Source organism: Eimeria maxima, genomic scaffold (assembly GCF_000499605.1).
Source record: "Eimeria maxima Weybridge genomic scaffold, Emw_scaff444, whole genome shotgun sequence".
In the NCBI taxonomy this organism is placed as follows: domain Eukaryota; phylum Apicomplexa; class Conoidasida; order Eucoccidiorida; family Eimeriidae; genus Eimeria; species Eimeria maxima.
Genome location: NW_013566509.1, coordinates 5001 through 26790, shown reverse-complemented (window position 1 = coordinate 26790; position 21790 = coordinate 5001). Strand labels below are relative to the sequence as shown.

Sequence of the window (21790 nt, the reverse complement as noted above, 5' to 3'; positions counted from 1 at the left end):
TCGATGTATACAATGCATTTGCGTACTACATACACATTGTCTTGCACGCAGAGCGAAGGGCGGATTATTGGGTTGTCTATTGGGAAATCTACGGCCGCATTATGTTCGTATTCTGAAGGCTAGAGAACAGTATCCAGTACCAGGTACTGGATAGTGTACATATACTAGAGATCTGCTCGCCTCAACTACGCAACTACAGGAACGGTGCACCCACGGAAGTGCATGCATTGCAGAATGCAGGTGCCATGAAACAGCTACAGCCAACGCCCCAGAGCAGCGAGAATTTATAAAAAGTCATCCATGGGCTTCAACTAACATATCGCCACTCCGCCCGTTTCGATTTGTTCCCCTCTACTGCAGCGCTCAATAATACTGAGCACGGCAGCAGAAACAGAAATGGGGCTTACTTGGAACTGCCTCTACAGGCACCCGCGCGAAGCCCGGGAACGTGCCCAAAATGCATCCATGAAGTATCCACAACAGGGCTACGCCGCTGTAAGGAACGAATATCTAGAAGGAGAATGAGGGACTCCCGTTAATTATTTCCATCAAACATTCGCTCCCCCGATTGTTAAGTACGACTCCAATGTGTCACCCTAATGAGGATCCACACGAACAATGCAAGCATTTCGAGTACACAGAATCAGCAGTGCGCGTAGTGTGAGCCCGATGTGCTGCATGATGCATACAAACCTTGCAAGCACAACCAACAGTGTCCATAATAAATGTCCATGAGTACTGCATACAAGTAATTTGGGAAGTACCCTTAACCTACCACGCGGAGCTGAAGGCAGGTCGATCGGTCGTGTAGAAGACCTTTGCGTGTCAAGGGGAAAACAATGGGCGCCTCTTGGGAAACCACTTTGCATTGCAGACCCCAAGCTCGCTGCGCAGCCGCTCCAGCTGTACCTGCATATGTATGTCGCATACAGCGGGCCCCACACGAAACGGATAGCGAAGAAATATTGTGCTCTTATTAACCGAATACGCCCTATTCGTTTGTCAGTACCGCATAGACGAAGAACTGCCCGGTCTGCTGCATGCTTGAAATACGAGATAAGATGCAGTCACGCAGCAGCCTTTACCTTCTTGCATTGCTCGGTACAGAGACCGCCTGACGAGCAGATCTATACCGGAGTACTCCGTGGATTCATGATGTAATTCTGGTTCCAAGCATTCTGCACGCGCAACCCAGGAGGAGGCGATACGAAATACTAACCATAGACCCTCACGGAACCGTCCCGCCCACCACCACCAAGGAGCTGATGAAAACGCAGGATTGCTTCCCTCGCAACCTCGCAGCAACCTACCAGCCCTCTGCAACCTTTCGGTGGTCATGTGCCGGTATTGATCGCCGTCGAACCACTCAGTATACTGCAGTTCCAAGCTGCATCCTTCATATAAGCCCTTAGACGCTGCATCGAAAGCTCTCGGCCCCGAGAGGACCCTCGGCACCCTTCTGGCGATGCTAATAGGGAACCATTGTATCGAAGACACATCAGACGCCCCTATGCCGTTTGAGAGAACAACTGGCACTTCCACGAAATCCCCTACACATACAGGGCCCAAATGAGACGACACTGCCTGCCCGGTCTCATCTCCGTGAAATCTGCACATGTCCCGATGCAGCCACAGCCGCCGTTTGCTTGCAGCAGGCGCAACGGCAACAGAAAACATGGGTGCTTCTCTCCGATGCTCAGTTGCCTCCCCCAAAGCCTGAACAAACATCAACAGAAAGCTCAGAAACGGACGAACTGGAATGAAGCAGTGTGTCTAGCTGAAACCACTCTAGCTGCCTCCACCACCACGATTGCTACCCCACGCGGCCACGAGACACTCCTAATTCTTCCTTGAGTTCAGACAGCTTACGCAGCTTGGGGGCCGTATGATAGCTCCTGGGCTCTGGCAACCCCCTTGCAGTCTACGCAGATAAGATCTGCTAGACATCAAGGAGATTCCGTCAGCCCGACCCGAGAAGTCCCGTCCTGTAAAAGTGCAACGCGAAGGCGCGTGCCAGCCGTTGAGAGAAGAAGGAGGGCGGTACTTAAAACAATAACCCAAAGAAAGTACATGATTTGCAGAGGGCGGCAACACCTGCAACAGTGAATAGAGATACGACATCACTAATCAAATAACGCCCTAAATCACCACTCCACTACACAGAGCCACTGGGCACCAGCAACATCCTGCAACTTTTCGTTGCTTGCATTAGAACGACGTCGCACTCCCTACCCTACCCCCCTGCTAATGCATTTCCGGTCACACTGCAGCAGCTGCAGCACATACGCCTCATTTGAATCTCCACGAAGCACGCTGTGGGCTATATTGCTGTGCCCACGCTCCAAGACCTGATACACCATCTTACGTTGTGTAAATGGCATGCATAACAAACAAGAAACGATGGACTCTTGTGTTGCAGCGCTACACACTGACCTTCGCAGTTATAACCCAGTCTAGCCGGACGCCATTTCCTTCTGTAGTGTGCAGCGCCTGTAGCTTCACGGTGGCGTTAACAGGGTATAAGTACTTCCCGTAAGACGCTTCAAAACCTCTAACGATGGGGGAACACATTTCAGCAAGACCGCTGCAAACCAACAACAGACAGCAAGCAGCAACCACAACAGGCGTCTTGGATTGGTGTATGCTATGAGATGTTGTTCACAATTCGTGCATGAACGGTGCTCTCGAAACGATCTCAGGTAGTGCTTACTTGCTAATCCTCATAAACCAGTGCACGCAGACACTCATACAGATCCCCAAAGTCCGTCCAAAGAGAAACGGTAACAGCGCCTGCAGCGCTCTGCCTTCAAGAAAAGGAAGGTGGTTGCATGCAGGCCCATAAGATATGTTTCTTTCTGCGGGCATGCCATGAGACGAAGAAGTCGTCCCGACAAAAACGGCTGTCTGCCCCATCGTTTTGGGGGCACTTTTACTCGATGCTTTCGACGGAGTGCAAGATCCCAAGGCTGAGTTCGGCGAAAGGGGACAGAACATTTCATGTTCCTCAGCACCCGCCGATGGAACACCAGCAGCGCGCCCCTCAGGGGCCCCTCTAGCAACACGTGTCTGGCGGGTCCCCACGGGAAACCCTGCTTTGTGCTGGTCCGCAATGCAAGCACCAGGTGGGCTTCTGCTGGAGTTCTTTTGCTGACTCCTGTCCTGCCTTGGTCTTTGAGCTCCTCCTGATGACGCGACGAGTGTCGCATCCAGCTGCTTCGGCCTGCTGCTAGGACCGGGAAACGCGCTCACAGCATATACCTTGCGTGTGCTGCATGCGGAACCTCCGTCGTTGCTGCCGCTACTGTTGCTCCTGCTGCTGCGGCTACTGCTACCGCTGATTTCACGCTCTGGCAGCTGCTGCTTGTGGGTCCCTGCTTTCCTAGACACCGTCGATGAGCAGTGTGACATCGACGGAAAGGGCTGGGGCGATTGCGCCCTCACACGAGGTGCCTTCTCCCTTGTGAATGACTGCGAGGGTCCACCCAAGATTTCTGAAGATGCTGCTGCTTCGAACTCGTCGGGAGCCCAATCTGAGTTTGTGTCGGTGGTTTCAGCGACACTGAGGGTAGGAGGGACGAGGGCCCCCGCAGCAACCCTGTTCAAAAGTAGTGGGACATTGGATCTGCATGGTTCTCCAGCAACTGGATTCTCCTGCGGGCGCCCCCCTGAGAGGGTTGCGTGCAGCTCTCCACCGGGGGCTCCCCAGCAGGCTGTAGCTTCAGTTGGCTTTATTTGACGGAGCTCCTGGGAAGGGGGAAAGCGGGCCTCTATGGAAGCCCGTACAGCCAAATACCCATCAAGAGGAATAGAGGGATGCGAAGGATGGTTGCCCATTGACTCGCGCCCCCCGAAGTTGCACTGAAATAGCAGCAGGGGAAAGACACCGCAGGGGAATGGGGGTTGCGCGGCTATGATGAATCCCCCCTCTCGCAGCAGATTCAAAGGCAGATGATCGTGTTATTAGGCAAACTCAAAATATGTGCAATGCTCATGGGCTCCTTTGAATATGTGTGCGGTGTCTTGGTCGTCAGTTTGCTGCTGAATCTGCCGCCGGCCAGAACGGGGCATTGTTGCACAAGTGCTGCTCTCCAGGCTTTCTCGGCGACTGTCTGAAGTAAATTAAAATACATAAGAGCAAAAGACATCTTGGGAACGAAATACACAAAGCCTCAGGCCCTCCTCTCCTGGATGGGCCTGCTTCGGGGGCCCAGCGGGCCTGCCGCCGGGTCCTGGCCGAACGGTGTGTTTGGGTCTTATTATATTCCAACAGAAGAGATTCTGTGAATTTCCCCACATAAAAGTTGGCAAGCGCCAAATTAAAGGCAAGAAATTCGCAGAAGTCCCGCCGGTATTGCACAACTGGTAGTAGAACGCTGCCAGCGGACCGCCTGCAACGGACCGCGTGCAACTGCAAGGTAAAGACAGAGTTCAGCGAACACGAAGTGTTGCGTGCCGCTATTCCTGTATTTCCTCTTCTCACATTGCTACCAAGTTGGTTCTGCAGACAATCAAGGAGTACCTACCGTACGTGTATCTGATGACACGGTTGAGATTTCTTGTTGCACGATGAATGAATGAATGCTGCAAAAGTTTCTAAAAGCTCAAGCAGGAAATTAAGTTGTACCACCATTCTGTAGGAAGCATTCACGAGCACTGGTGAAACAAGTAGACGCGGCTAGTAAATGGTGTGCTTCGCCATCGAAGCTGCGGTTTCTCTCAAGCCGGCAAAGCAGGGAGATGAGGGTGCGAAAGAAGCTGCACGCAGATGCTCTGCAGGCTTTAAGCCTTGTATCCTGTACGCTGAATTTGAAAGGAACGTTTCATAAGCTCCACAGTTGTGGGAACTATGTTGTTAAGTCTGACGAGGATGCCGTCGGGATGATGCCGGATTTGTCTGTTGCCCCAATTAGACGCTGTAGTCGCACTGATGCTCTAGCACGTGGGTACTTTAGTAGTCTGCTCACTTACTAAAAGTACGCTGCACCGCTCCGGCACAACCGGGTAATTTCAATGCCCCGGAGGGAGGGAGTTTTAAGGGCGAACTGATCGGTTCCCTGGAGAGGAACCAGGTCTGGGTTTGTTGTTTTGCAGCATCACAGAACGCTGCAGCATTAAACGTGCAACAAAAGCTTCCGCCTTTGCGCTTCCGAGGTACTTAGGTAGTCAGTTTTCTGAGTGGCCAGAGTACGAAAAGAGTGTATGATACTGAGCAAAAGAATCAATTCCTACGGTTTTTTAATGGGCCCAGGGAGCTGCCTCATCCACCTAAATCAAAACCAAACAGCTCCTTAGAGCAACCTCGAGTTCTATGGGAGAAACCCAGGGGGAGAACAGAACGGCCTTAATCGGCGTTCCTATGCGGAATTGAGAGTAAGTTGATTAGAAACAATGGGGCAGAGCAGCTTCTCTTCAAAAATCGTGTCATCTCTAAAGGTGGAAAGAGTTGCTTTCAAACAAACTCTCCCACGATTAGTACAAGTGTACTAGTAGCCTTGACATAAAATGTTAAAGCCACTGGACAACACCCCTATTAATCTGGAACAAGGAGTCGGTACAAATGACTTTGTTTCTGGTGGCTTCCTGGCTGCCTGCCAGTGCCACGTGAAAGTGCACAGTACCCCCTAACCCTCAAAGCGGGCCTGTTTAGCGTTGCGTGCCGCAACACAGTATCAGCGAAGCCGGGTTCACCCATGCTTCTGTCCCAGCATTAGCTCACCAGCATACCTGAACAGCAACAAAGTACCAGGGCTGCTCTGTGCTAAGGCTCGGACTAATAAGCCCTCGTACAGAACAAAAGAAGGAAAGGACGTGCAGGCAGTTAAAGCTTAGCAAACATACCTGCCCAATGCCATGACCGTGTAGACTGGGTTCATTCGGGTTAATTGAGGGAGAACAGAAGCATCAACAATAGAAAGCCCGTTCACACCCATGACTTGGAACTTGTCGTCTACCACTCTGCCCATCGGGGCGCTGCCGTAGGTGTGTCCGATGCTTGTCATGTAAGACAGAGCAAACTTTGCTAATGCTTTGGGGTTTTGAGAGCCTGCATACATGCTCAGCGCATTCGACAAAGACTAAGCAGAACAGGCAAAGATACTCACTGCGCCGCGGTTTTTCTCACAACTGGCTGCTGAGAGCTACCCACAACAGACCAACCATCTCCGTCCCCCACAGTGCAGATATTCGGGACATCATGCTCGTCAGCGTTATGCAGGTGTTGTGCAGCTGGTGCTAACAACACAGAGTGAGAAACAGACTAGGCAGCCTTGGAGGGTATGTCGCGGCCCATTGCTGGCTCGCAGGTTTTTCGCTTGCCACAGCGCTCAGCCCAAAGAATGGAGCAAGGAACTCTTCCTTCTTGACTGCACCGCCGCTGTCGGCAGCATCCGCGTTTGAATAGGGACCCTAAATAACACGAAGACACAAACAAGCATACCTGCTTTCAGGAGTGGCGCAGCATGTGCTGGCATCTCAGTTTCACTTACAGACGCAGAACATGAGCTTGTCTGCACAGGTGTTTTGCTGAGGGCTCCTCTGTAGCAGCTGCTACAATGGCGCAAGCATACTGTAGGCCACCCAAGTAGAACCTACAAACTCTCTCACTTTAATTTGTTGATCTGCAAGGGTTGGCTGGCCGGGGAGACGAATGCATTTGCTGTTTCCGTAAGTTGTGCAACAGACGTCCAGCTTCGCGCAGGTGTGGTTGTCGACGGCTTTCTGTGTGCACGGTTTCTTGCAGTCTTCAATGGCTTCTTGAAGGCCTGGCTCGTTGGGTGAGGCCCTAAGTATCTCTTCGGATTTGATGGACTCTGCAGCTTTCTTCAGCTCATCCATCTTCTCTGACCCCAACACCTTCTCCAGCTCAGCATCCAGGCGGCGACCAATGGCACCCAGATGTAGCGATGGATCCTTCGCAGACTCGTCAGTGCCCTCCACGTGGGCTCGATAAGACACGAAATCAAACCCTACCTACACGTACACCAGTTTATACACATGAAACGACAAATATGCAGATGACAGAAGCAAGCCCTGGTCTCAAATCAACTCATGATTATGCGTATACGCAAACGGAACAATTTGCCATTAGCTGTTTTCCTGACCTCTTCCAGTCGGCGCTTAATGCCCAGTTTCTCCATTTTTGCTTCGTCGACGTTGTGTTCAACGAAAGCACTGTAGTCTTCGTATTCGTTGCCTTCCTCGTCCTCGTAGACAGCCGGCTTCATGCGGTAGGCGTCGTTCACCACCATCAACCTCCTCAAGCGTCTGGACTCTGGGGGAATCAGGTCTTGCAGATACCTCTGAATTTCGGCAAAGTTGGAGGAGTGGGTTAGGAAGGGAGACGTAGTGCTGGCGAGAGTAAGAAGAATGTCCAGCAAGCCATTCAGGATTGCCAGTGGACACGATTTGGGGCCCTTTTCCTGGATAATACCCCTGCAGAGATATCAGCACAGCCCCCCACTTGAAGGTATTGAGAACGCCCTTCGTCGCTGCCACGGAAGAAGTCTAGTCGTTTTATAAAGGAAAGTGCCCTACATTAGTTTGCATCATGCCTCTATCAGACAGCTTGTCAACGCGGCTGCTTACCTGTAGCTTTCTCCGTTAATTTGATCGACCAATGTTGCAGTGCCGCGGATTGCATCGAACAGGTCTTGTTCATCCACCAGGTACTGTGGGTCAATGACCACTTCGCCCGTGGGCTTCAGTCGGATGCTTCCTCTTGATTTAGGCTCGGAGGTGAAATAGAACGGAGCAACAGCTTTTCTGCGAAGGAAAAACTCTAACAGCTTCAGCATCGCCTGACAAACGAAACTAAGAATTCAAACATAGGAGAACAACCTGCAGTGAAGGGCCTCCACAGCAGCACAACTCGAATGAAGTGAACCTTAGGCTGGAGTTGCTGCTAACCTGAGACATTTGACGACAGGCTGAGCAATAACACAGAGAGGCTTTAAGATCACAATGCCGAAGGGAGCACGGTAGTTGGAGCACCCCTGGAGAATCTCTGTTATGGCATCCAGGATTGGGTCCTTGCGAAATGCAGTGGGGAACATGTAGCGGGAGGCATAGATAAAACCTTCAGCTAGTCGGTCGCCAGACAACTCCTCCATTGTTACAAGAGAGCACCCGAGGTTGCGATCATTGATCCTGCAGCACATGGCTTACGCCAAGTTTTACAGGATGACGCGTGCACAGGCCGCGTATGCGGACGAGGAAGCTAGAAAGCTCAACTATCTGCTACTCCTGCCACCCTCAGCAGGTTGTGTGCCATTCTTACTGGTGTCCTTTGCAGTGGGGACCTATGTGCCTCAGGCCCATAAACTGACAGACACGAGGCTGTAGAGCGGGTGCAAGATATTGCAGCGGTCCAGGAAACATGAGATTATCGGGAAGGAGCACGGGAGGCTCGAACCCAGTTCTGAAAGCGGGATCATCGTCTTCGTCAATTGTTATGACTTCGACGGGCACATTTTGGTTCAGAATTTTGTTTACAGCATCTCGGACTTCCGGAGTAATCGCTTTCTCAAGCTGTTCTTGAGAAAGAATCGGCTCAAAAGATGGCTTAGAGATCAACCGTAGCTTCGTGACCTTTTGTGATCCTGGCTCTTCGTTTGCCGCAAGGCGGCGCAACGACCTGCTGGGATTAATGAGAGGGATGGCGTCGGTATAGTGCTTCAGAAAACCAGGGATAGAGAGGAAGACTCTGTCCGAGAACGCCGACCCAACAGCAGGGTTCTCTAGAATTTGAGGGACCTTGAGCAAGCTCAGCTGAATCGCTGGGCCGATGCCTGAAGAACATGCGTGCGTGATTCATACAAAAGTTGGGTATTCGGCCAGTCACGGTGTGCCAATCGAGGAAGCTGAATTGAAAGAGGGAACAACTGTGTCTGAAACTGCGACTTTCGTAGCACTAAAAAGATAGAAGAAGCGAAGATGCAGCTGCGCGTGAAAATGCGACTTCCATGACATATTCAAGAAACATCAAAAAGGGAAGAGGATATGACTGCGTGTTCAACCGAGGGGTCTTCAGCACCATATTCAAGAAACATCACCTGATCGGTAGAGCACAAGAGGCGTATGGACGGCCCCAGTGCTGAGAACAATACGGCCTGTCCCAGGATTAGAAAGGCAGACACGACGGAGATTCGTTTCGGAGTTTTCGATACCGGCGCCAGTCAGAACAGAAGTTGGCTCTAAGAAGGTGCCAACCCACGGTGCCCAGTCTGTTTGCAACACAGCAGCCACAGCCTCGGCAGGCAACAACAACAGACGTCCAACGCCAGAACAATAGACATCGCAGCAGCACAATGAAGGTCTGCAGCAGCGGCAGCTGCAAGGGCCGCAACAACATAAGCATCAAGTACTGCCCCAGCAACAGCGGCAGCCGCATGAGCAAGTGCAGGAGCAGCCAGCGGACAGGTCTCAATGCATGCATCTGTTGGTTCACCTGCAGCGGAAGATGGGAAAAGACTCCACAAGTCGCCAATTGGTCGTATATCTTGGTATTTGGTGGGCCGATAGACAACGCAGTTGGCTGTTTTTCTGTGAGGTGTATCTACGAAGGTAACTTTCTGCGTTGCAGTCATAGGGACACCATGCAGCATTGATCTTCAACTGGAAGTGCATCTCGTGATCGGTTTAACAGCAGTTCCACGGGCGGCTGGGAGTGCGGTTGTTACTGTTTTGTTCAATAGAAAGCTGGCTGACCCGGACGGTGTGTCGAGTCTTGATGTGGAGGTTGGGCAAACGCTCGAGTAGTGCGTCGGAGGCGTTTCTATGGAAGTCGTTTCTAGAATCGAAGAGAGAGTACCCAACCCACTGATACCCAGGCCGAACGTACAAACTCGGCTCAGGATAAGCCCCTCCTCCCCAGTACTTGTAGCCTGTTGATGCTAAAGCGTCGCTGTAGGCGTTCCCGAAAGGAGGTAGCACAGGCATGGCCCTGGCGAGTTTCCACGCCACGTAGTCGTACGCCTGCATGCATGCAGAGAACGCCAGGCCACCTGTTCTTGTGCAGCTACTCTCTAAATGCACCCTAAATCCGTCCCTGAAGTCAGCAAACGATTCTGTTTTGCGCTTCAGACAGTGCTTGATGAGGCGAGGGCGCACTCGCTTCAACCTCCCGTAGTCAATGTTATATCCAGGGAACTGGCGAGCCATCTCTCTAAAGTAGTCTTCAGTCTCGCCAATCACAATTCCCAAATTCACGGCACTGCCGCCACCCATGACTGCTCCCGAGAAGGTTCGAACACCTTGCACCGTACCAACAGGCTGGGAGATGGTTGCATCGGCGAGGCCGATTCCTGAGGCAGCCGCAGACAGACAGCTGGAGTTGCGGATTACGCACCCAGTCGGCAAGTGGCTATTTTCTCCGCTTGTTCGGAAGGCAGGAAGGCTGCCTTCGTTATTCTTGCCTCGTGCATCGACAGAAATTTTCACCTGCCCCTCTGGCGCTCATAGCGTTTGGAGATGTAAACTTTGTGCGTTGCATCCCACGTTCCAGGAGGAGAACCTTTTTCCCAGCTGACGTCCACAGGAGCGAGACGAGCAAAGTCGAAATGAGAAAAGGAAAACCACAGCTGTGCTTGTTGAACTTCCAGGGGTTATTGAAGGGGTGTGCATGGCAGGAACAAGTGAGCGGTGAGTGAACTGCAGTGGAGCGGTGGAAGATTGAAAGCGTTGGAAACAGCTTAACTCCGATGCATTGGGGGTACAAAAAACTAACATTGGGAAAGAATATCTGCAAGGGCGCAGCCAGCAGCTCCTCCACCGACTATGATGAAGTCAAATGTTTCCTCATCAACTGGAAGTTGTTCAACAAAGGAGTCGGGCAGGTATTCGGGATCTCTTGAAAAGAATCCTCCCGACACTTCTGAAGTAGAAATACACAACAGACGGTAAAAGCAGAAGAAATATACAGTGGTGTATCGACTATGGTAGCCCTTAAACCCCTGTTGAATAGATCACGCACCAACAGGGTCCAGCGAGAAGTCTGCGCCGGCGATGGCTTCCAGTGCCGTTCCAATAAACCGTTGAGGAGCAGTCGTTTCCTGGGATTCTAATGAGGTGTCTGTACAGGCAAATGTGAAGACAAGCGTTGCCGTTTTTAGTGGGCCTTTTAACACGCAGGCGTTCATTGCCTTGGGCGGTTCAGCTACTACGTCTGTATATCGGCAACGCAAAAAAACCACAATTGCTCAGTGAACTTACCTTGAGACAGGGGGCTCACAGGTGTGTCCACTGCTGGCTCAGCTTTTGAAACTGCTGCCGCTTCTGCTGCTACTGCCGCTGTTGCAGCAGCTGCTGTGAGTAGCAGCGCACGGGCTGCCCTCCCCGCTGCCATTGCTAGTACAGCGGATATCAATGCTGGCAACGAAGAAGAAACGGAGACTTTACACAGTGCTTCTGCACGCATGAGAAAAGGAAGACTTTTATGGTTTAGGGAGACAAAATCTCAGCATGATGCAGCTCAATGCAGCGAGAAAGAATCAAACAAAATCAACACAATAGCACATGATGCGCCATGCGCTTACTATATTCCCCTTAACCCGCTGGACTTTACTCGAACTCTGTTCAGTTTATCACTTTGAATGAGCCATAGCAGCCGAAATGCGTATGCCGGCACTCCCTCTTGGAACGTAAGCGGAGCCCGACCAGTGGCGACACGGTGCAACACTGCCACTCCTGGCTTAGTGGCAGGTGTTTACGCACAAAAGTGCCTCTAGAAACACCGCTCGCCTATGTTCTTCTCACTAATTTCAAAAGAAATGGTTGGAAACCGCTCGTTTGCGGGTGTTCTGTGTGGCAGCTGCTGGGATCGCCGGCAGTGTGCAGATGTTGTGCTCAGCTCGCTTCGGCCGACAGTTGATGAATGCCTAACCTGGGCGGGGAGACACCTTTAAGACTTGAGAATAAAGGTTCCTTCACGAAATATTGTAAGAATATGATAGGGCTTTGTATTTACTTGGAGGGACGACAGTATAGAGCAGCAGGAGAGTTGAGCATTGCTACCGTCACTCCAACCGGTCAGGGTCACCACCAACCGAGACGGCTGGGCGCAGCAGCTCTCTGGATAGGCACTAACGTGCTGTGTTCAAGAAGTTGAATGGCCTTCAAAGGCATTAATAATTGCATGGCCTTGGCATTTCGACAACCTCAATGGAATATTCGCAAATGACCGTCGTTCGCCGCTCCTCCAGTGGAGCTATTCCCCTGCTCGCTCAGGAGGTGGCAGTCACCACGGGTGGTGCTCCGAGGTACGCCTCACTGGCGACTGTCAAAAAACTGATTCTATACTTAATTGTTGTTCACATTAATTCTAGAATGTACAATGTGTCAGCGCTAGGCCTGCACCGAAGGAGCAGGCGGGCTAGCCTCCTCTCGCCAAAGTGCTAAAAGCGACAACTGTCCCCTCCTAAGCATTCACTTTTGCCCCAAGCCGTGCAAGAAGCTGCCAGCATACACCTAAATGCTCTCATGCCCTGCGCTATCGAGTCTTGTCTTTAATGCAGAGATGAAGCCGTCGGCCTTTTGATGCATGCCTGATGAAGCAGCTCCGCCTGCTGCCCCCATTGTCGCTGGACTCGGCTGTAAGGGAACCACAGTCTAAACATTCATGCCACGTGCTCCTGCATCCAGCTGATTGTCATTCATTGCAAATTATGTATGCTTTTCTTTCCTATGCATCTCCACTATTTTACGCCTCTGTAGTGAACTTAAGGGGAGAAGCCCCTCAGATGGCTGCCTGTAGATCCTAAGACGCTCGGAAGCAAGTGAAGGGCTCCTTTTGAGTTCGCTGGTTCTAATTCAAAACAACCTCGCCACACTGAGATACTGAGTTGCAACTTAATAAAACGCCTGGGCTAGGAGCAAAATGTGCGGAAAGAAGACAATCAGTGGACTTGAAAAATTTGAAAAGTCTCATTTTTTCATTTTGGGTCTGCGTAATTCTTGAGCAGCTTCTTCCAAGCATTTACTTCACGTATCTACGCGACAGATCCAGTCTTTTAGATGCAGAAATCAGAAAAGCTTTATTTTCCTCTTTCCACATAATAATAGCCTTCGGGCTCAACAAACAACACCTGTCCGACTTTGAACGGTGTGTGCAACACAAACTGCAACGCATAGCTGAAAAATCATTCCATTCAACCAAAACACTCGCCACACATCAACCTGATGATTGAACAAATCAAACACCTTTTCAGAAACGCTGAAAAAATTACACAAGCTCACGCCGCTTAACAGCCAATGCAACAAAATCCGTGCGGTCAATAAGCGTGTTTGCTGGAAAAACTCCACCATCTCATAAATACACATGCGAATGATTCCCCTTCATTAATTCCCACCCCGGCACATGCATGATTTTGCACCTTTGCAAGTACTGATAACTCTCAAGTATACCTCTCTGTATATAATACATGTGCATTTATGTGTATAATACATATGCATCGAGAGATACATGCTAGAGAGAGATACTGAACACGTTCAAATTCTGGTGCACTTTATGGAAATAACCTCAACGCATGTTTATTTCAAACACGGGAAAGGAAAAACCGCTGAAACTGCCGAAGTCCTTCCAGCGCCCGCCTCCACGTTGCCAACCCAGCGTCAGTATCATAAGGCGTAATCTGATTCGGAAAATGGCGATGAGTGGCCTCTGCGACGTTGCTCATTAGACGAAATCGCCCTGCAAAGCACACGGAACCCATCTGACTCGAAAAAATATATACTATGTATAGTAGGAGTCATACAGACGTTACATAATACATGCATATGCGCATGCATTTATATGCACAAGATTGGTGACTTGAGACGACAAAAGAAAAATGGGTGCGTTGGGACATTAATCCCTGTCCGTCAACCTCCGATGAAATTCAAATGGGAAGCACTGCACCTGGAGCATGACAACCAATCACACAGTCGAACAAGCAGGCAGCCAACCAAGCATACTGACCTGGGTCTGCATGTTGAACAAACAGAGAAAATTTGCGTTCTTTGCACAACTCCTTGTGTGCCTCAGGATTCAAGTGCCACTCCGCGACCACGAGGAGGTCTTGTAGCATGTTGTCACTGAACAGAAACCCTAAGATATTAAAAAATAAAGGCCCGTAGCGTTCTTCTAACATGCTCCTTAGGTGCGCCCGTTCGCTCTCGTCCATTATCTTGTGATAATACGCATCAGCGTAGCCCCGACGGTCCTGCTGCAGCAGCTTCTGCCGTGTTGCAGCATCGCCTTCGTGTGGTGCATTGATACCAGGGAATAACACGGGAGGCGAATCGTTGGAAGGCGGCTTCTGCTGCTCTCCAGCGCGCAAGGCCGGCTCCACGGGAGGATCTTTAATCTGTGCCTTAGGGGGGCGAGTCACGATGCTATGTACCGCGCCCTCGTACTGGGGTGCCGCCAGGACAACGTTCTCTTGCTGTTGTTGTTTCTGCTGCATCAGGAGCTTCGCCTGCTGCTCTTGGATGCGGCTCTGCTGTTTCTGTTGGGCAGCGATGCGCCGCAGCAGGTGTTGCTGCCGAGCTGCTTGCTCCTCAAACTCCCGCCGTAATTTTTCTAAGAGGGGTGTTGATGCCACATCATGCACAGCTGTGCTGTTGCCTTGGGCTGGGGACGGTTCATTAGTTGATGCCGCACCAGCCTCTCCAGAAAGAGGAGGTCTGTGATGATCTGCAACCGCTGCATCTGCATTCGCAGCTCCCCCGTGGGGAGGTGTGGTGAACTGCTTTGCTTCTGCAACCCCTTCTTGCTGCTGCTGCTGCTGCTGCCGAAGCATCTGCTGCTCGTGCACCGTGGGGGCGGGGGACATTTTAACCGGACCCGGCAGCAGCCCTGGAAATGCCTCTATAGGATCTCTGGTGCGGGAGGCAGAAGGAGTGGGGCTGCCTTCTGCTCTGCTAGAGCCTTCGCCCACCATGGCGGAAGCAGACTCATCTCTTGGTCCTGTTTCCTCGACGTTTGTATCTCCGCCTCTGCTCTGGCTGTTAATTACGTCTTCTAAAGGACTGCTTAGCGACCAGCCCTCCCCGTACAGCTGCAGCTCCTCCTCGCCTGATTCGTCTTCGTTACGCGAGAGGCGCCTCCGCCGCAACCCCAGAGTTTCTTCGAAATCCGCCAGTGAGTGGGCCGCGCGTTCATCACCGTCATCCCGTTCTTCCCCTCCCCCCAGCAGCTCACGAAGGGTCAGTCCAATGCGCAGTGCGTAGGCCTCCATCTCCTCCTTTCCTGCGGAATGCGGGAAATATGTTTGAGGATACATCTGGCAGAACATGTCTGCATACTCCAACATTGGATCATCCGAAGGCAGATGCAACGAGGCAGTGGCCGCTCTGCATTTCTCCTGTTGTTCCACTGCTTCCTCGTGGGATCTTAACAGCAAATCCATCAAATTCCCCACGCTCGTCGTTATTGGCCAAGAAGGGCCCACGCGATCCAACCAATCATGAAGTCGTTCAACATCCTCGCGAAGCGCCGTCATGTGGCCGGCAAGTGCAGGCTGATGCATCGGTCCCAGTGAACGCGCGTCTACGATTGTCTACAACCCACACAAAAACGCACAAGCCCACATACTCATGCACACATATATTCAAGCAGACCATGCAACAGGAACATCTAATAAACACACATATAAGCGGTTGCAGATGCAGATTCACAACGGCCTCCCCTAAACAGAGCAACCGAACCGAACAGCCCCCCCAACTCAGCTAAGCAACAAGGAGAAACCAAGCAATAAGCGAAACGAATTCGAAAAGAGGCGAAACTAAACAAACAATTAACTAAATAAAAACATGTATATACCTGGCGAATGATCTTCGTTAGGCCGGGGCTCTTCAGGTGACCTAAAATATATGCAGGCAACGCCGCTCCAATTGCAGTGCTGCAATATGCAAAGCATAAAACCAACAATACGTAAATGCGTCATATATGACGCTTCACATTCAACAAGATGCAGTTCTATATAAACACATCTACCGAGTAAAACTGTATGTCCATTATATAATACACGTATACGTTTGCGCATGCCGCCAGAATATACTATGCATGCATACACCTATATACATGCGTGAATGTGAACTCATAAAATATAACAAATATATACAGACATGACAAGTGTGCAAATGCACATTCATACAGGTACACGCATGCACACTGCGGCGTCAGTGTAAATGTTTTGTCCTTAGATTCGTGGAAGCTGCTCACGTGTAAAGTACAATAGGAATCCCTAGACAGTTCATTGGATCTCCTGTGTGCTGCAGCAATTCTACATTGACAACTCTTGTTTGCCTTGCCGAGTTATCCATCATCATTCGTACTTTTTGTACCTGTACGAAGAGGATGGGAAGATCAGCTGTTAGCCGTTTCTCTCCTTTTGTATCATCAAATGCCGCCCATAAATATTTATCAATTACTTGACGTAATTTTTTCGCTATTTCTATCCCAACTGTAGTCTTCACCTCCTCAGGCACGCGATCCGAGCTACCCGAAAGGTGCGGACCCGACAGAGTCACGACAAAATCCAGTCGGGCTCCTCGCATAGACCGGCTGTCACGCCTAAACAATCCAGCAGCAGCAGCAGCAGCAGCAGCAATAGCAGCAAAAAGATGCAGAAATGGATAGTTCGTCGTATACTACTGTCGCACTTATTGAACAAACAAACAGGAACGAACCACCATGACACGAAGCGGTGCTGCACTACATTGCACCATCCCTACGGCCCTATACCCCTATAAAGAATATATACATTGAATAATAATATATATTATATACATTATAATATATATATTTATGTATATTAAGCAGCTATACATACATATGCCCTCTATGCGTACCTGAAGGTAAACTCGCGAACTCTATCACGAGAAGAAGTGTTTACTTTCCTGTTTTTACGACTTGTGCTGTTAACCTCAGCAGCAATTGTTAAATAAGCACCAAATAATCTTCCTGGTTCTGCTGCTATCATTGATGCAATAGTTGCGTATTCACTGCAGCAGCAGCAGCAGCAGTAATACAAAGCAATCATGTTGTTAATAAACTACTCAATACAACAACCAAATGACAGGACGGACAGTGTGTAGGCACCATAAGAAAAAAAAATAAGATGCACTCTCCTTCTCTCTCCCCCTATATATAAGTATACAAAGATATAAATACACACAAATACAATAATATGTACATAAAATATGCATGCATGCATGCGTGCATGCATGCATGCAACTTACGAGGTCCTGGAGCTGCCTAGGTATAATAACTCTGATGAATATTCTGCTGCACTGTTGCTGTTTTGCAGCAGCATATCATCAATAACGGAGGTAAGAGCAACAGTCTCGCGACCTATAAGGAAAAAAGAAGCAAATAGCAGCAATAAATTAAATATAATTAATTTATACTTATTTTTTTATCTTTTTTATTTAATTATACAAAAAAAAGAGGTAATTATATATACTACTCACTCGCCGTGCTGCGCGCAAAGAAGCCAATGGGGCCCGCTCCCCATGGCACAGCATTCATGCCACGGAAGTCGCAAACGCTGCTGCTGCTGCTGCTGCTGCTGCTGCTCATGAAGCCGCTGCTGCTGTTGATATAGCCGCTGCTGCTGCTGCTGATGCTGCTGCTGCTGACGCTGTTGCCGCTAGATAGCCAAGCTCTCTCTAACAGCTCCTGCACAAAGCCATTTGCTCCTTCAACTCCTTCCCGTGCTGCAGTGGACAGCAGCACCATGGGCCTCTTCGGAACAGCAGGAGCAGCAGGAGCAGCAGGAGCAGCAGGAGCTGCTGCTGCTCCTCCAGCAGCAGCAGCAGATGATGATGATGAGGCCTCAGGGGGCCCCATGGCTAACTGCAACGCGAAGGCCCCCATACCAGGGTACGCCACTCCGCAAGGAACTCGCGGATCGCTTTGTCTTGCATCGCCGAAGCACACTGCACATACACCGCAGCAGCAGCAGCAGCAGCATGCATGCATGCATACATACACGGAAGCAGGCAAATAAATACAGGAAAAAAATAATAAATAAATTTCTTACCTCCTTGGAAGAGCGCAGTGTCACCAACAGCAATCAATTGAACTTGATTAGGTTGTGCGTCTCTCCATGCGCTGAAGTGTCTGCTGCTGCTGCTGCTGCTGCTGCTCCCTCTTTGCTTTCCTCTATAGGCTGCTAATGCTGCTGTATGTGAATGTCTAAGGGGAACAGTACTATCAGAGAGACGAGCAAAAGACAATCCTCCTAGCTGCAACCCTCCTGCTGCTGGTGCTGCAGGATCTGCTGCTGCTCCGTCCTTTGACGGAGCAGCAGCAGAACGAGAAGCTGCCGCTGCTGCTGCTGTTGTTGCTGCACTCGTCTGAGGATCTACAAATATAGAGGAAGCAACACCCCTACGACCCTGCTGCAGCTGCGATAGAAGAACAGGACCCTGAGTTAACGATGGAGGCTGTGGCTGCTGCTGCTGCTGCTGCGGCGGTGGCGGGAAGAATTGATGCTGTAGATGCTGCTGTTGCTGCTGTTGCTGCTGTTGCTGTTGCAGATGCTGGTGATGCTGTGTCCGTTGCATGGGTTGCTGCTGTATCTGCAAATGCTGCTGCTGGTATGTTTGCTGCATCTGTTGCTGCTGATGCATCTGTTGCTGCTGATGCATCTGTTGCTGCTGCATCCTTGGGAACACCGCTCCAAAGGTCTGCTGCTGACCATATGCATTTGCTGCTGTAGCTGCTGTTGCTGCAGCTGCTCGCATCTGCGGGAACGCAGCAGCATCGGCACTCCCCTGCATACCATAGGGGCCCAAGGAACCTAGATCAGGTAATGGTCTTAATTCGTTTCCTTGATTAGCATTTGCATGCGTAAAGGTAGGGTTGCTGCCTTTGGTGCTGCTAGCTGCATTTTGCTGCATTTGCTGCAGCAGACTGGGGGCAACTGGGGGCCACTGGGGGCCCCCTGCTGCAGCTCCCTGCATACCATAAGGAGGGTTGTTGCCACCATAGTATGCTGCTTCTGTGGGACTAAATAAAAGGAAACAAGCTGCAGCAGCACCAACAGCAGCAGCAGCAACAGCAGCAGGTCTTAAAGAGAAGAGACGGCGAGTTGAGGACGGGGAGAGCGGGCGCTCCCCCGCCGCGCAGACCATGGTGATGAGGGCAACAAGAGGGATTATAAAGAGGTAAAAAAAGGAATAAAGGAATAAATAAATGAATAAATAAATGTAAAAAGAAGAAACAAATAACTTTCTGTTGTTTTTTTCCTCATTAACTACATCATCGATAGAGGATCGGGAGAAGAAGGAAAGCTGAATAAGCCCCAACTGTAACACGCGACGGTGCTCTTATGATCATTATTCTTTATTTTATACAATAAATAAATAAATAAATAAATATATTCTTAATTATTTTATTTATTTTATACAATTAATTATTATTTATTATAATATTACCTTCTTTCCCTTCCTTTCTGTGTGTCCTGTGTGCCTATATGTACAGCCTTAAGTTCCATTTCGTGTTGCAGCAGCAGCAGCAACAGCAGCAGCAGCAACAGCAGCAGCAACAGAGACAAGTAATAAGACTCTTTCCTTTAATTAAATACTCTTTATTCTTCATCAGCAACAAAAGGAGAAAGGTATTTGTCTTGCTTCTTAATGGTGCAGCAAATGTATATGTTGTTTGTATATATACAACATATGCATATACATATACATATACATATATATACGTACATGTACAAGTTGTATATATATATACGTATATACACCTAATTTACGGGGAATTTACATATTCTTTTGTTTATTATAATTATAATTGTAATTAATAAATATATAAATATAATAATAATAAAAAAAAGAACAATAATTATCTACTAATAATAACTACCTGCATGCATATATACCTCTTATGTATACACCATAAAGAAAAATAATTTTTTTTTTCTTTTTTTATTATTATTTAAAGACCCATGCATGCATGCATGCATGCATGTATTTTTTATTGCTCCTTTATGTATAAGAAAGGAATAAATAATATACGTTATGTATATTTATTTATTTATTTATTTATTTTCCTCCCTTATAATAAAGAATAATAAATTATTTATATTATTATGCCTTTTATGCCTTTATTATTTCTTTTTTTCTTCTTTTTTCTTCTTTTTGTTGTTATTTTGTCTATTAAGTGTATAAAAAAATTTATTTATTTATTTATTTATTTATTTATTCTTCCTCTTCTTCTATTATTTATTATTACTTATATCCTCTATACTGTCTCCCTATGCACACTATTATTATATACATAATATTCATAAATAAATAAATAAATAAATAAATAAATAAATAAATAAATAAATAAATAAATAAATGTATATATATTGTATACAATTACTATATAGATAGGTACTGACGTGTCTATACAGCAATATTATTAATTATATATAATTATATTATTTATTTATTTATTTATTTGTTTAATTTATTTATTTATTTATTTATTTGTTTATTTCTCTTAATAAGAAGAAAATGTTGCTTATTTAAGTTTAATGTAGCCAAGAAATAGAGAGACAGAAGAATAAAAACCCTAAACCCTAAACCCTAAACCCTAAACCCTAATTACCTAATAAAGGAAAAAGCAACAAAAGAAAGACATATTAAGAGGAAGAAAGAAGAAAAAAAAAGAGCAATAAAAATAAATTATTAGATAAATTGATAAGAAGAAGACATAAACAAGAAAAGAATAAAGACAGCAGCAAGAAGTGTCTATATAAATAAATTAAGGGTTTAGGGTTTAGGGTTTAGGGTTTAGGGTTTAGGGTTTACGAGTTGACTGCGTATACACCCAACATATTTAACTATATTCATATTTATTGTTTATTAGAAAAAAAAAGAAAAAAAAAATTAAAGTTAGTTAAATATATGCTGCAGGCATATATAATTACCTGCTGCTGCTGCTGCTGCTGCTGCTGTTGCTGTTGCTGCTGCTGCTGTTGCTGTTGCTGCTGTTGGTATTTCTGCCTTAAGACAGATATACAGACATAAGAACAATAAAAAAAAAGGGAAATAAAAAAGTAAATAATAATAAATATAGTAAATAAACAACTATATAATAATAATAATAATAATAATATTTATTTATTTATTTATTTATTTATATAACCTTAAGAATAACCTTTATATGTGTAGTAGGCCTCCTTCTTATATTTAGTCTTCCTCTTGCCTTAAAGAAAGGCCTCTTAAATACAGGACCATTTGTAGCAGTAACTGATACAAGTTCGAGTCTTATTTGCTGCTGCTGCTGCTGCTGCTGCTGCTGCTGCTGCTGCTGTTGCTGCTGCTGCTGGTGTATATGGAGGGCATTAGCTACTGCAGACTCTATTGCCCTAAATACTGCAAAGGCAGGACGACGAGGAGAAGTCGCTAAATGGGCAAGGGCCCCCCCTAAGGATTTATTACGTATTTCTTGTATAACACGTCTTGTCTTTATAGGGGATAAACGTACATATCTTGCATTACATTCTATATAAGAAGAAGGAGGAGAAGGGAACGGATCTACACTCCTACTCCTGCTGCTGCTGCTGCTCTCTTCTCCACTGTGGCTATCTCCTATAGTTATTGGATCAAGAGGAGAAAGGAAAGAAAGTTTTGCATAGAGAGAGGAAGAGGAGGGAGAGGAAGGAAGAGAAGAAAAAGGATTTAATTGAGGTAATAATTGATTAGATGTTGAAGAAGAGAAAGAAGAAGAAGAGGAAGAAAACTTCAATGGGGAAAGAGAATTACTTTTGCTGCTGCTGCTGCTGCTGCTATAAGAAGAGGAGGTTGCTGT

The 21790-nt window shown here is 47.9% G+C and overlaps 2 protein-coding genes across 2 annotated transcripts; both read right to left on the bottom strand.

Moving 5' to 3' along the window:
• Positions 1–548: 548 nt before the first annotated feature.
• EMWEY_00033380 (oxidoreductase, putative) lies at positions 549–11341 on the bottom strand (the record flags this gene model as incomplete). Its single annotated transcript, XM_013481852.1, has 23 exons — positions 549–596; positions 776–909; positions 1086–1178; positions 1311–1716; positions 1870–2094; positions 2434–2584; positions 2711–3858; positions 4295–4388; positions 4524–4631; positions 5839–6043; positions 6237–6405; positions 6604–6969; positions 7101–7431; positions 7585–7761; positions 7906–8145; positions 8276–8786; positions 9051–9221; positions 9446–9569; positions 9706–10301; positions 10438–10521; positions 10724–10870; positions 10970–11068; positions 11209–11341. 23 exons carry the CDS (start codon positions 11339–11341, stop codon positions 549–551), a joined length of 5760 nt encoding a protein of 1919 aa, XP_013337306.1.
• A 2188-nt stretch (positions 11342–13529) lies between these two features.
• EMWEY_00033370 (hypothetical protein, conserved) lies at positions 13530–18945 on the bottom strand (the record flags this gene model as incomplete). The annotated part of the gene is made up of 9 exons (XM_013481851.1): positions 13530–13684; positions 13952–15533; positions 15797–15875; positions 16199–16549; positions 16828–16980; positions 17218–17329; positions 17449–17916; positions 18021–18344; positions 18681–18945. The coding sequence occupies 9 exons, from the start codon at positions 18943–18945 to the stop codon at positions 13530–13532; spliced, it is 3489 nt and encodes a 1162-aa protein (XP_013337305.1).
• Between the last annotated feature and the right edge of the window lie 2845 nt (positions 18946–21790).